Here is a 14,810-nt window from a genome sequence, read left to right on the forward strand (position 1 = left end):
ATGTTGTGTTTTATTTTTTACTTGCACTGTTTTCATGTTTATTGTTTTATTGTCTTGTACCCCCCCCCTTCCCTATAAATTGTAAGCCGCCCTGAGTCCCCTCAGGGAAAAGGGCGGCCTATAAATAATAAACTCATAAACTCATAATTTATGTTGCTCAGCAAGACAGTTAAAGGAGTTTTGCCCCATTTCACATCCTTTCTTACCGGCTTAATTGACTTTGCTTGTCAGAAGGCAGCTGGGAAGGCTACAAATAGTGACCCACACCCCTCCCCAGGATTGGGCAACTCTTATCAATATATACCAATTGCCAAATGGTCGAATTTGAATCACGTGACTGTGGGGCTGCTGCAATAGTCATAAGAGTGAAAACTGGTCATAAATCAGTGCCCTTGTTCCTTCAAGCAGTCACTAAATGAGTGGTTGTAGGTTGAGGACTACCTGTTGTAATGAATAACGCATTGCCAATGGTCTGTGATCCTATAACGGTGGTTGTTTATATGCTTGTTTGTAGTTGTTTAATAGCAGGTTGTAAGCAGGAAAAAAAAAACATCTGTTTTGCCTGATACCACCTCATGTTAACTGGGCTTTTGAGAAGTGCTTGGATGAATCTATATGAAGTTCCAGGCATGATGTGACAAGGAGATTTTATTTCTGTCTTTGTGAAATATTACTATGCTCCCTTTAAGACCTGTGAAGGCACAAAGATAGGCATTTGGGCGAGCTGCTTGAATTCATATTTTTATCTCCTGCTTGTCTTATGAAAGAGCAGGGAGGGGAGCATTAATTAAGGCTACTGTGGCAAGGAGAACAAAGGAAATGTTGCTGCATTCATGCCAGTAGCTATTCGTTTGAGTTATACCATACTGTTGCCATTGTTGCTCTTGTGATTGTTCTGAGGCTTTTGTACAATTTATCAAATTTTAAAAACTGCCCATCTTACCTCATAGAAGGACTCTGGGTGGTGTACAATAAAAGAGAAAAACAAAAAAACCAGTATAAATAATTAAAATTTCAAAAGAGGCAAGGTAGATTAAAAATTAGAATTGAATATGAATGGAAAGGCGAAGGGAGGGCTAACCAGCCCCATGGCTGCATATTCATCTGTTCTCTCTGAGAAAGACCACAGAACCATGTTTACACACCTTTCTGGAAGACCAGGAGAGTGAGGGTAGCATCAAGGCACTCTTCATCCATCCTGGACATCGGAATAGCTGCTAATGTCATGTATTTCCTTGGGAAATTTCTTTTATTTATTTATTTATTTTTTTCATACAAGTAACCACAGGCATATCATTACATCTTAACCAGCACTATTTTGTGTTATCCAATATTATCTCAGTTCCTCTTACCACCAACCCACAGCAACTACCATTTGCTCTTCTGCTTTCCATAAACCATATTATACCCTATCCACCGCCATCCTGCTTCCTCTCCCTCTCTCCTTCTCCCTACCTCCTCTCTTCCCTCTACCATCCCTCTCTTCTCTACTTCCTCTCTCCTTCTCTCTCCTCTTTCCACTCCTCTCTCTCCTACTCTTCCCTTCTACTCCCTCTCTCCTAACCCCTCTCTTCCTCCTCGTCTCTCCCTTTCTCTCTTCCGCTCTCTCCATTTAGCTTGCATGGTGTATTTCCGCATCTGAGCAAACTCCATTTAATATTGATGGTATTAATAATTATCTTTCATATTAATAATTTTCACATACATCCTCCTTTTAAAGGTATACATATATAGCAAATCCATTGTTATCCTCCCCCCCCAAAAAGCATATTTTTGGGAGAACTGTGGGCCTGATTCAAGTTTCCAGCTATTCTCATAATGTTACATAGTTATACATCATTGCACACCCCAAATTTTAAATCTCTTATATCTCAGTTATTTTTCCTCATTAGGAGTATATTTCAAATTCCCCCTCTGTTTTTTTATCCCATATATTTTTTCATTTAATGCTTATCCTTATCTATAGCCAAATATTCATTTCCCATTCATCTGTGGATGCCTTGGCAAATTTCCGAATAACCTTTCTTTGCTTGTTATAAAGCAAAGAATAAAGCAATGTGTAAAATCTAACCAAAATGGTTACGGGCACCATAAAAAGTGATTGCATTAATGTAAAAATAGCCAGATACGGGGAAAAATCAACCACACCTCTTACTCATCCAAAAGAAGCAATGATACCAGGAACAGCTTAGCTGTGGGTGTTTCTATAGGCAAGTTCTCCAGGTGTTTCTTCCAATTTGCAACTGTCTTGACAATAAAGGCCTTCAGTTCTCAAAATCATTGGTAATTCATATGAAGAAGGATTTACTCCCCCCCCCCCCGCAAAAAACCCCTCTGCTTTTCTTAACTGCTGCCCATTTGACCATTATTTTAGTCCCATTCTACATTGTATGTGGATTTGTAGGAATACCACAGTCTGGATAAGACAGCGCAGATTGTGGGGAAACACTCAATAGGGACTAAAAGGGATATATGGGCAATGACTGTCACTCCCTCAAGATAGATCAAGTCAAAAAAACAGATTTCACAAGAAAACCCAGAACCCGAATTGATCCGGGTTATAATCACAGAATCTGGAAAGTCTGCTATGCTTCCCATTCCCTTCTTATTCTAAAGAAAGCCAAAAGCTGGGCAGTCTTGAGTTTCTTTCTTGCACTCTCAGGATTTCTCTGGGTAATCTCCTGTTTTACTAAGCATTCCCACATGTTTTCTTCAAGGCCAATTCTGTACTCCTCTAAAGGAGCCGGACTTATCTACTTACTGTCGGATTCCGTTTAGGCAGAGAAAAACAAGACGACTAAGTAGGTACTTCGTGGTAAATGTAATGTTTATAAGCCTGTTCTGGTACTTCCAACAAACACACAGTGCAAAACACGGGTGAATTAAAGCCAGGCCTGTAATTCCGTGCTTCCCTCCACCATTTAAACCCGCCTGTGGCCTGCCCTCTCCTACGCGTGTGCAATATACTCCAATGACATGACAAACCATGTTGGTTTACGATTGCCACGCCTACGCTGGTGCCGTTCCGTATGAAAGTCACTGCAGGATCCGAAGGTCCTTCAAGCTCTTGGCATGGCAGGGAAACAAGTGTGGCACAGCAGTGATCCGAGTTACGAAACGCCCCAGTCACGAATCTCCCCATCAGCAGAATGGCAGCACTGAGCCGCTGAGAGCGCTGGGGCTGACACATTAGATTAAGGAACCCTGGTGGCACAGTGGTTAGAATGCAGCATTGCAGGCAGGCTCTGCCCACCGCCTGGAGTTCGATCCCAGCAGGCTCAAGGTTGACTCAGCTTTCCATCCTTCTAAGTTTGGTAAAATGAGGACTCAGATTGTTGGGGGCAAGAGGCTGAATCTGTAAACTGACTCAGAGAGTGCTATGAAACACTGGAGCAGTTTATAAGTCTTAAGTGCTGTTGCTGTTGCTATTAAGGGACTGAACTGGTCCATGTAAGACACACGGCAGAAGTAACAAAGGACCTTTTTTGGCCCCATTTATTGTCGAGTGGCTGCGCTGAATAATAACAGCAATAAAAACAAGAATAATAATGACAACAGCAGCCGTTATTGTCATTGTACATCATGCATACAACAAAATTGGTCTAGCCTCTACTGGTGCAATCCACAACAGAAAAGACAAGACAGCATGAATTGTATAGAGCTGTGATGACAAACCTATGGCATACGTGCCACAGGTGGCACACGGAGCCATCTCTAAGGCCACGCGAGCCGTTGCCCGTGGTTAGCTTCAGTGTGCATGCGCACGGCAGCCAGCTGATTTTCAGCCGTTGAAGGGCCTCCAAAGGGCCATCACTGGTATAGAGAATAATCCTTATGCCAGTCATTGGGGGGGGGAGGGGGACTAGTCATACGTTTCCATTCTGCATGTGGAGTGATTGCGATTGTGTTTAGGAGCCTGACAGCCTATGGGTAGAAGCTGTTTTTAAACGTGTTTGTCCAGCTTATACTTCAGTGTCTTATGCCTGGTGGTGAAAGTGAAAAGAGACACTGGCCAGGGTGTGAATCATCCCTAAGCGTAATTGTGTGTCAGAGAGTATGTGTTGTGTAGCTTAAGAGACCATCTCCCTGCCCAAGCCTCTTATTAAGCTGTGTACCTCTTCAGAAGACTTAGATGAAGATGGAGGCTCTGCAGAACCTATAACTGATACGAGATGGTTTGGGGGAAGGGGGGGGGGTCCCCAGTGCTTTACTCCTGGGAAATGTGTTGTTCTTGCTGAGGTCATTCTAATAGGTGCAGTTCAGGATTTTATGGCTTCCACTGACTTCATGCAGATGGTTTTAGAACGTACCCACGTCATGTCCTCAATTTGGGAGGCGTGCAGTTTTTGTAGAGGATTGCACCTAAGTTTAAGGAATACATTGGCAATTTGGAGGTTCTGTGGGTCTCCATGTACAATGTTGACATTGTACAGTCACAAAACATCTGGATCAAGTGGAACTTTCGGTGGCTGTTAAACCTGGTGGTTCTCTACGTATAAGAGAGAGCCCTGGTTTTGCCATGCACTGCAAAGTTGGATTATTGTGGTGCACTGTTGATGCTCTTCAGTCTTCAGGCACTCCTAGATGACCATCCAGAAATTGCAGCTAGTCCTTGGAATAGCTGGATTAGAATTCCTCTGAGGAGAACAACAGAACATTCCAGAGCTCTCTAGATTTTAGTGTCGGAGAACAATCTCTTTTGCTAAACCCTAATAAAAAAATTATTTCCAGAAATTTAATTATGATTTCTAATGTTATCTCGTAATAGTATATGGAGGTAATTCTGTTGTAAGTGAGGGGACATGGTGGCTCAGTGGCTAAGAAGCTGATCTTGTCGATCAGAAAGATTGGCAGTTCGGCGGTTCGAATCCCTAGCGCCATGTAATGTGAGTGAGCTCCCGTTACTTGTCTCAGTTTCTGCCAACCTAGCAGTTCGAAAGCATGTAAAAATGCAAGTAGAAAAATAGGAACCACCTTTGGTGGGAAGGTAACAGCGCTCCGTGCTCCTTCGGCGTTTAATCATGCTGGCCACATGACCACGGAGACGTCTTCGGATAGCGCTGGCTCTTCGGCTTTGAAACTGAGATGAACACTGCCCACTAGAGTTGGAACGACTAGCACATATGTGCAAGGGGAACCTTTACCGATACCTTTTATATTATAAGGTACCCAGAGGAGCTTTTCAAATAAGGTGCTTATATATGATTTCTCCTCCTTCTTTTATGTAGGATTTCCTCTGGTGGATGTCCCAAAGATTGCCTTTGTACAGGCGGAGAACGCATTAGCACACAAGAGGAAAAATAATCTAGGCAACTCATTTCAAGCAAAGAGGGCTCGTCTGAACAAGATCACTGGTAAGTCGCCATTTCAGATCAGCTATGATGGTTGTTTAATCTTGCTCTCATTTGAACAGTTGCAGGAACTAGGAATGTCTAGTCTAGTCTTCTCCCAAGCACCCGAAAGGCAGGACAAGAAGCAATGGAGGGAAACTAATAAAAGAGAGAAGCAATCTAGAAATAAAGGGAAATTTCCTGAGCAATTGACCAGTGGAACAACTTGCCTCCAGAAGTTGTGGATGCTGCAACACTGGAAGTTTTTAAGAAGAGATTGGTCTGAAATGGCATAGGAACTCCTGTCTGAGCAGGGGGTTGGACTAGAATTGGGGTGTCAAACTTGGTTTTATTGAGGGCCGCATCAGGGGGGAGGCATGGGGCATGGCCAGGTTGAGCATGGCCAGCTTGACATGAGGTCCTGAGGTGACCCCAGCTACATTTTCGCTGCCCGAGGGTTGCAAGAGGCCATCGCAGCCGAAAAGAGAGGTCAGCTGGGGGTGGGGGACACATGGCTCTCCCAAGCTCCAGTTTTGCTAGCAGAGGCACTGTGGGCTGGTCCTTCACTGTTTCCAGGGTGGCCTTGCGGGCCAGATCTAAGCACCCTGTGGTCCGACTCCGGCACATGGGCCTTGAGTTTGACAACCCTGGACTAGAAGACCTCCAAGGTCCCTCCCGACTCTGTTATTCTGCTCTGTTATCTCTCTACTTAAGAAGAAATACAAACTATGTCACTATCTGCGTTTATAAAATCAACAAGAGCCAGTTTGGTTTAGAGGTTAAATCTCTAAACCTAGAAACTAGAAGAGCATGCGTTCTAGTCCCGCCTCCCCCCCCCCCCTTAGGTGCGAAAAACCCAGCTGGATGACTCTGAGCCACTCGTTCTCAGCCCAACTCATCTGACAGATTTGTGGTTGGCCTTGTGGTTTTTAATCTCATTTGCATGGTTGCCCACCTGTCCTAGAAACTCTCGGCAGCAAACAAAGTGGTGTTCCATTAAACCGAAAGAGAGAGAAAAAAAAAAACAATTCAGAGCCATCATAAGTGCATGCCAGTTGCCAAGCATATGAATTTTGATCATGTGACTATGGGGACGCTGCAACGGTCATAAGTGTGAATAAAGGTCATAAGTCACTCCTCCCCCCCCCAGTGCCAGTGTCATTTTGAACGGCCCCTCAACAAATGGGGGTAAGTGGGGAACCACCTGTGCTGAGAACAAGTGCTCGGATGTACCCGTAGGATGATCCTCCTTGGCCAAATGCCCCGGCGGTTATTTCAAAAGAGTCCTTATTTTTGGTGCTATTTTCTTTTTCTTTTTTTTTTTTTTCTTGTGCAGGATTGTTGGCATCCAAAGCTGTCTGGGCTGATGGTGCTGAAAAGAAAGAAGACCGCAAAGAAGCAGCTCCAGTCTTGGAGCAGGTATGAAATTGTAGAGTTGATTCTTTTCCGAGGGCCATTCTGGAACGTACTATGGGAAATACCAGATCTGTGATGTGAATATTGTCTTGATAGGCAGAATCCCAAGAGGAGGGGCGCTAAAGAACGATGTGTGTGTGTATGTATATAATATACCTCTGCATAAATGAAGGTCACGAAAGTAAATCTGTTGCTCCTAAGGGCGCCTAACTCAGAGACCAGTTTGAGATTCTGTCCGGACTGGACTTCTGCCGTTTGCCTTTTAGGTCAGAGAGTTGGATGTCTTAATTTATGGTTACCTTCTTTTTATTGTCCATGGCAGGGGTGTCAAACTCACGTCGTCATAGTGGCATTATGTGACGTATCGGGACCTCCCCCCCTTTCGCTATACCGGGCGTGGGTGTGGCCAGCGCATGACGCATCCGGCCCACGGGCTGGGAGTTTGACAGCCCTGGTCTATGGAGATTCTCAGTCATCCAGTCATGGTTGTCCCAAAGGTGCTCCCCCCCCTCCCCAAAAGGAGACTGGACTATCTTGAAGGGTTTTTTCCCTTCTTGAAGACATTTCGCTTCTCATCCAAGAAGCATCTTCAGTTCATGAAGGACAGAAGATGCTTCTTGGATGAAAAGAGAAACTCTTCAACCAACCCCACCCCCAAAAAAGTCCAGTTGCCTTTTGAAAAAAGTACCACAGGGACTTTATTTTTAATTTTCATTAGCAAAGCATTCCGAGAATCAAAACAAACAGACAAAAAACTGGATGTCCCAAATGCTGTTACACTATAGCTGAAATAGTGCCAACAAGTGACTTAAAAGACCCTTGACGCAAATTGAAGTTGTGCTTTCACACAGGGGTTTTGACATCTACCAGAATTTCTTCTACATAGAGAAGTTTCCTTTCTGTTGTAAGAATTGGTGGTTGTGAACGTATATGTGTTTATGGAACTGTTCAATGAGCCATATTACTAACCCTCCTCCTCCTCCACCTTCTCCTCCTTGGGTTAATCTCTAGATTTTTAAATAAATATTTAAAAAAGGAAACACATTAAAAACCTCTTGGGGATTTGGTTTTAGTTCACATCTAAAGCAGAGAGCCTGCGCTCTCTTTCATTTTTCTGCTCCGTTGGATTTTTCTCCTGCCTTGCATTTAAGGCATAACTATGACTTCCTAAGAACAGGGCTAGATGGGTTGAGTGTACTAAGAGGATAGTTTGCTACTCTCAGTACATTGGAGTGGTTCTCAGGAAATCACACCAATGTTGAAATGTGAGTTTTGCAGATCTTGTTCTATAAGCCACATAATATAAAAAATTTTTTTAAAAAAAATTAAAATTAAACGTGGCTGACTTTCTTAGATTCTAACCTGTAGACTGTTATTAATACTAGAGATTTAACAGCCTATAAAATATGAATTTGAAAACCTTTGATATAAAACATATAACCAAAGATAGAGAAAATTGATACAGAAAAAATTGGAATTTGAAATGGAAAGAAATTCATTACCTGAATGAAAGAAATAATAGTTGATTAATGAGAAGTCAGAAAAATTTAACATTTTTTTTAGCTTTTAGCCAACCATGGCATGGCTCCATCCAAGTATCAGTTATAGGTCTTTTAAGTTATACACACTTATCTATTTTTAAACTTGAAGTTGCAACCATAATTTAAGTGGGTTTTCAAATGATGGTTATAAAGAAAATACATTTGGTTAATACCGGTGTGTTTAGAGCCCAAATCATGGTTTATTCTGGGAGGACCCAAAATATGGGCTCAAAATTTGTTTTCTAAGGCATAAATAATTTTTTTAGGAATCAGTGGCTTCATGATGCCAGCCTGCCTACAGCTAAACATTGATGGTTAAAAAGACGTAATGAAAAGAACTTCAGATTGTCTCCTCTGGTTGTTAATTTCTCTTCCCGCCTTCTGGTTTACAATATCTTAAACCTAAACCCTCAGGTTACATGTCACAGATATAGTAGTCACTTAATTGTGTTGTTAGGATCCGGCCTTGTGTTTACTTTTGAAGAATATCTGCTTAGATTAACTAATTTTCGTTAAGGTTCTTTCTCATGTTTAATTTTGTCCTTGTTAAAAGAGGTTTAAGCACCTTATTAGAACAAGTTTTCAAAACCTTGTTTTAAATAATTTTGTAACTTTGAAAGTAATGGTTTCTGTAGTGATGTCTTTCACACGTGAAGATGAAACAATAAAATCATTTATTTACAAGCTATGGCTCTAATTAATTTCTGGCAATTTTCTTACCAAGCTTTAGCTATGGTTCTAGAGTCTTCCAGTTGTTTCACATGAACAAATGATGCTCAGTGGACATGGGATAGCATGGGTGACCCTTGAATGGAATGTTTGCTCCACCAGTCTTTACATCATATTTCCATTACATTGAACGTAGCAAGGACATTCAAACCAGAAGCACATCCTGTCTTTCTCAAGCACAACACTAATCCTATTGTGATTGGGGCAGTTTCTTTGCATAATCCATGCACATGGCTAGGGCTGCTTTGCCTTGTTTATCTAGTCACCCGTGCCTAACATCCATCTTTTGATGCAAAAGTGTCCAGCCTGGAGAACACGGTTTTGGTCCTGAATTTGAATCTTATTATGAAAAGTTTGCTTGTTTTGTTTTTAACAAAAAAGCCCAAATGCTTCCTGAATTTTCCCCAACGTTTTAATGAAATGCTTACTGGCACAATATTTACCTCTGCTAGATGAAAGTGTCGGGGGCGGGGGGGGGGGAGCTCTCTAGATATGTATGTCAAATGCTGGTATTTGTAAATTGAGGTCATGTTGATATGACGATTCATTATGTGCGTTGAACAAAATGGATGTGGGGGCATTAACATTGTGAAAATACATGCTTTGCTTTTCCCACTTGATAAGATGACACTTACTTTGTTATTGCTCTTAATTGACAAAATTTTAAGGTGCTTATGAAAACTCATGTATACATGATATCCAGATTATGTGCTAAAATACAGAATATAGTCAATGGTTTGTTTAAAAAAATCAACTAAAGGGACCCTGCCAGCCTCTTCATGTCTTGTGTACAGACTGACCTACATATGTGGGAATTTGTGGATTTTAATCATCACTCCTTTAATACTAAGATTTCAAATCTGGGAATCAGGAAGATTTTGCAACACACCAGAGATTTATAATTGCAAAAGCTTGATGTGCTTTTAAAGAAATATTGTAGAAATTCCTGACATGGAAATATGGCAAATTTGGTCAAGTCAAACAGATAATTAGTATGTTTGGAAGAATTATGGTGCTCAGTCAGTAAGAATGAAGAGAGGTGTTTGGCTTCACATCCTGATCCAGAGATCAACATAAAGTATAAATTGCAGATGGAAGGGCTTTCTTCAGACATGGAAGAAATCCCCTTTTCTTTTCCACCTGCTGATGTACAAGAACATTATTTCTCTGTGAAATGAAGGGGGGAGATGTTGACAGAAGAAGCCTGCAACATGTCACATTTCTCCAGCTTGGAGGAGATCACTGGATTGGGATGATGGTCTTTGGCCGAGTCCCTTTTTTTAAATACTAAAACGCTTAATTTAAATTTTTCTTTCCTTCTGAAAAAAATGTTTAAATGCTAAAGTTGCTTTTTTTAAAAAAAAAAAATCAAAAATAGAATGCAAGAGCTGCAATGAAGAAAATGCAATAAAAGTATCAATTTCTTATTATTTATTCAGGAGATATCACCTAAGCCTCAAAGTCAGAAAAAAAATGAAGCTGATATTAGCAGTTCTGCCAACATTCAGAAATCGGCACTGCTGCCCTCCAACTTGTCTTCAGGAAAATCTCGCAGCAAGAAGTGCAAACAAGAATCTGGAGATTCTGCAGGGTGTCTAAAGCCCCTTAAAACACCATTTTCCCCAGAGTTAATACAAGTGGAGGATTTGACCCTGGTCTCCCAGCTTCCTTCTTCTGGGATAAATAAAACTAGTGAGCACAGACATTTTAAAACATAACCGTAATTGAGAAGTCATCATTGGCGGGTGGTGGTTGTTTTGTTTGAATATGGCTTTGTTGATCATAAGTAGATTTTTTTTGAAAAAAGAAAGAAAGAAAGAAACAGGACTTCAAGGAAGGTATGTCATGGAGTCTTAACAGTATTGTAATTCAATTCACCAGAAAAAAAATATGCAAGAAATAGAGATTTCTTTTACATTTAACATCTGAGGAACAGAAGAAAATTTAAAGCAATCAACTGCTCTTGTAAAGATTTCCTTATCCTGTTGCCCGGAATCTCTCCTCTCCTCTCCTACCCTACCTTGTCTCCCCGCCCCTCCTTTCCTTCACCCTACCCTGTCTCTCCCTTCCTACCCCCCTCTCTTCCCCTTCCCTCTCTCCCCTCTTTCTCCTCTCTTCCCCCTCAGTTTTTCTCAAATTATACCAGGTGACTGATTCAAGACTGATTTTTGCCTTTGTTCCTGTTGAACACACAGTATGAAACTGCAGGGAGAATTCTCTGCAGAGACACAATGCCTCAAACTGCACAGAACAGCAACGCTCTCGTGAGAAGGAGAGCTTTTTGTACCCCATCCTATATTCTTCTAGCATGACGAGCCAACTCTTATTTTCTCCATTACTGGTTAATAGGCAGCAGTATTCTGCTTTTGAGATAAAGATCCAAAAGTTGCCTTCTGAGAAGGAGACCCCAGGAATGTATCCCTTGAAATCTCGTCCATTTTAGAAGATATCTAAGCATGTTCAGCATCAACAAAAAAAAAAAGGATATTTTTTTTTTTGGTTCCCTTCCTCGTGTCCAACTTCAGCACATCTTCCCTTGTCCAAAGATTTAATTCTTCCTCATCTATAGATTACAGGATGTTGGAAGGGGGAGTGTTTTTGGTTTTGTGAAATAGCAGCCTAAACCTTTTACTTTGCTCCCCCCCAAAATGGTAAAATGAAGAATCAGAAGAGCTGTTTCCTTGGGCTGCCTTCTAATTGGCACGCACTGAAAGAAAACTCAGGATGTGATCCAAACAGAAGTATGCACAAATCCAATTGATTTGGAGAGAATATTTTCATTGAACAGGTTAGGGAATAAGAAACAGATAACCTAAACAAAAGTTATCCCCCCAAAATATAAAAAAAACATTCATTTGACTATCACATCCCCAGTAGATACAAACCACATAAATCTGTAGGGTTACCTTTCCTGAGGATGATTTGAGTCTATTTTAAATAGGGAAAGGGAATGATTAAAAAAAAAAACCAATTAATACCTAAAACTTGTTTTGCATTGGATGGTTTCCACTGCATCCTCCCTTTGATTTTTTTTTGGGGGGGTGGTGGTTTTGTTTTGAAGTCCAGATCATTTTTAAATAAGTTTCCGGAGTGAAACTTTATGGACCATATTTCATTAAGAAAAAAAAAACACCCTTATTTGGAGCGCTTTGCCAAGTGTGCTTTACGCTTCAAACAATTTGAAATGGGATGCTCTGTATGCCCTTTTAAATAATAAAATATCTTAGCTTCAGCCATTAGGGATTGTAAGGTACAGCTCTGGAGTGATTTTCATGACTGCACATGCATGAAAATTAACTACTTTGCTTTGAGTCTCTCCAAAAGCTTGAGGTCCAATTATATTTAGTAGAAGGGGCAAACCTTTTCCGACTAAAATGAATGATTTTGTAATGTTTAATTTTGTTTGGATGAAACTTAACCGCAATCATAATTTCTTCCTCCCCATAGGCAAGTTCCAGAAATGTGTTGTCTGTCTCTATAGGGGAAAGAACTTATGAATGATTGCATAAATAAATTTTACTTATAAATACTGGTGGTCCTCGACTTACAAGCACAATTGAGCCCAAAATCTCTGTTGTTAAGTGAGACATCCGTTAAGTGAGGTTTGACCCATTTTACGACCTTTCTTACCATAGTTGTTAAGTGAAGCAGTGTAAGTCAGTTGTTAAGTGAATCTGACTTCCCCATTGACTTTGCTTGTCAAAAGGTTGCAAAAGGGGTCACGTGACCTTGAGATATAGCAGCGGTCATAAGTCTGAACCAGTTGCCAAAACATCTAAATTTTGATCATGTGACTATTGGGATGCTGAAAAGCTCATAACAGGAAAAAAAGGTCATAGGTCACTTTTTTTCAGTGGCATTGCAACTTTGAACAGTCACTAAATGAACTCTTGTAAGTCAAGGACTACCTGTACAAGAACATATAAAATTTTTTAGTAGGCATTAAATGTTGCGACAGCTCACAGCTACACTACGAAAGACCAAATACTAAAAAATACCATAGCCAGCAGTCCCAAGAATTGATTTTGCTGGTAGTGGTTTAGTCATTGCAAAAGATGCCAGCTGCTTAAAAGCTGAAGGTAATCATGCATCAGGTTACAGCTAAATAACTTAATTTGTTAAATATAGCTAAAGCAGATTGGAGGCAATTCATCAAAATAGACACTGAATGCAACAGAGCAGTGAAAAGCAACGATTAAGCCATCTAATATCCATAATATAGATTTAAGTAATATAACAGTAATAACCTTATTGACAGCTAACAGGCTAGACTATCTACAGTCTGTCAGTAAAATGATTGATTCACACACACACACACACAGCACGCGCGCGCGAGAGAGAGAGCTTATAGAAGCCCTGTATTCAGCATACATTGTTTTTTTAAAATGTTTTGGATCTGGATGTGTATCATTCTGTCCTTGATTTGTTATGCTGGTACAAAAAAGGGTATGCATTGTTTTTACAGCATCCTTCAGTTTCACTCAAGAGTTAAAAAGAGAAGACATTATATAAGCCAACTAGATTAGATGTCTTCCTACAACTCCTGGCCCTTTGTGTCAACCCAGCTTCAGATAATCTTATTTTCCTGTGATTTATTTTCACAATTTTTTTTTTTAGCGATTGCTCCTGTGCTGTTGCTCTCAAAAAAACCTTCCTAGCCAGCTTTTCTTTCCCGCCACTTTTTTTTTTTTGGGTTAAAGACGTGATTTATAGATAGACCAGAACTATTTCAAACAACGGCTTGATGATGATGCCCTTAAAAAAGATGACACCAGGAGACACCTAGTTGTGTCTGCTTCAAGCAACAAAATTGCAAAGTCTCTCTCGAGGTGGATCGCAGCCGGTGAAGAACCTTAGATCCTTCAAAAAAATAGCCACGGGAGACGAAGATCACAGCACTTAGAGACAGATTTCATTGCGTCCTGATTCTCTAGGAAAACGTCCTCCGTTCATTCATGGTAATGGGTTCTCCATCCTTCCCCCAAATGAACCCAGACTCATTACTGGAGGGTAATGTATTTTCTCTGTTAATACAGAACCAGACAGGAACCAAGCCTTTAAGATAATACCTTCACAAGAAGTTGCCTGTCTAACAAGAGCTGCCTGGCTAGTAAGCCAGGCCTTTGCCACGCTAGGGGTATAACTTAACAACTGGAACACCTGCTCATCCGTTAATACTGAATTCTTTCTTTTGTATAGTTGCCAATCTTGCTCATGTCTCCCTTGAGAAGCATGGACTAAGTCTTCCTCTTGACTTAAGCAGTAACTTGGACGTTTCAGCTCTCTTCCCTGGGGAGGCTGCCCTCTATAGCAAACAGCCCAGTCAGGAGAAGGAAGAGAACAAGATTATTAGATGCCATCTTTCCAAAACAGGGACCGATGGCAGAATAGCTCCAGTGGCCCCAGGTAAAATATCTTGTCAACCTCTTTTTTACAAGTGTATTAAACATGCGTGTGCATTTTCACGGGCTCTTTGATATCTATCGATGCTTCCGACGCATATCTAGAAAATGCAATGTGTGCTTGCAAACGTCTGTCTATGTCCAGTTCGTTCCCCAGGAAACAGAAACAGTTTGATAGGATATTGGTGTAAAATCCTTGAATAGTGCTCTGTAAGAAAAGGATAGTTATTTTAATTGGCAGTTATAATTGAGATTCGGGACATGGTGGCTGAGTGGCTAAGGCGCTGAGCTTGTCGATCAGAAAGGTTGGCAAGTTTGGTGGTTAGAATCCCTAGTGCCGCTTAACGGAGTGAGCTTCCCATTACTTGTCCCATCTTCTGCCAACCTAGCAG

The 14,810-nt window shown here is 41.0% G+C and overlaps 1 protein-coding gene across 4 annotated transcripts in view; it reads left to right on the forward strand.

Moving 5' to 3' along the window:
* The window catches only part of PHF20L1 (PHD finger protein 20 like 1), a 64,368-nt gene that overhangs the window by 28,267 nt on the left and 21,291 nt on the right, over positions 1-14,810 (forward strand). For all 4 annotated transcript variants that reach the window (XM_032222442.1, XM_032222444.1, XM_032222443.1 and 1 more), the window contains 4 exons: positions 5,229-5,354; positions 6,667-6,749; positions 10,456-10,708; positions 14,216-14,422. In XM_032222442.1, the coding sequence (XP_032078333.1) occupies positions 5,229-5,354; positions 6,667-6,749; positions 10,456-10,708; positions 14,216-14,422 (669 nt within the window). The remainder of the gene's footprint in view (positions 1-5,228; positions 5,355-6,666; positions 6,750-10,455; positions 10,709-14,215; positions 14,423-14,810) is intronic.

This window comes from Thamnophis elegans, chromosome 8 (genome assembly GCF_009769535.1).
Source record: "Thamnophis elegans isolate rThaEle1 chromosome 8, rThaEle1.pri, whole genome shotgun sequence".
In the NCBI taxonomy this organism is placed as follows: domain Eukaryota; kingdom Metazoa; phylum Chordata; class Lepidosauria; order Squamata; family Colubridae; genus Thamnophis; species Thamnophis elegans.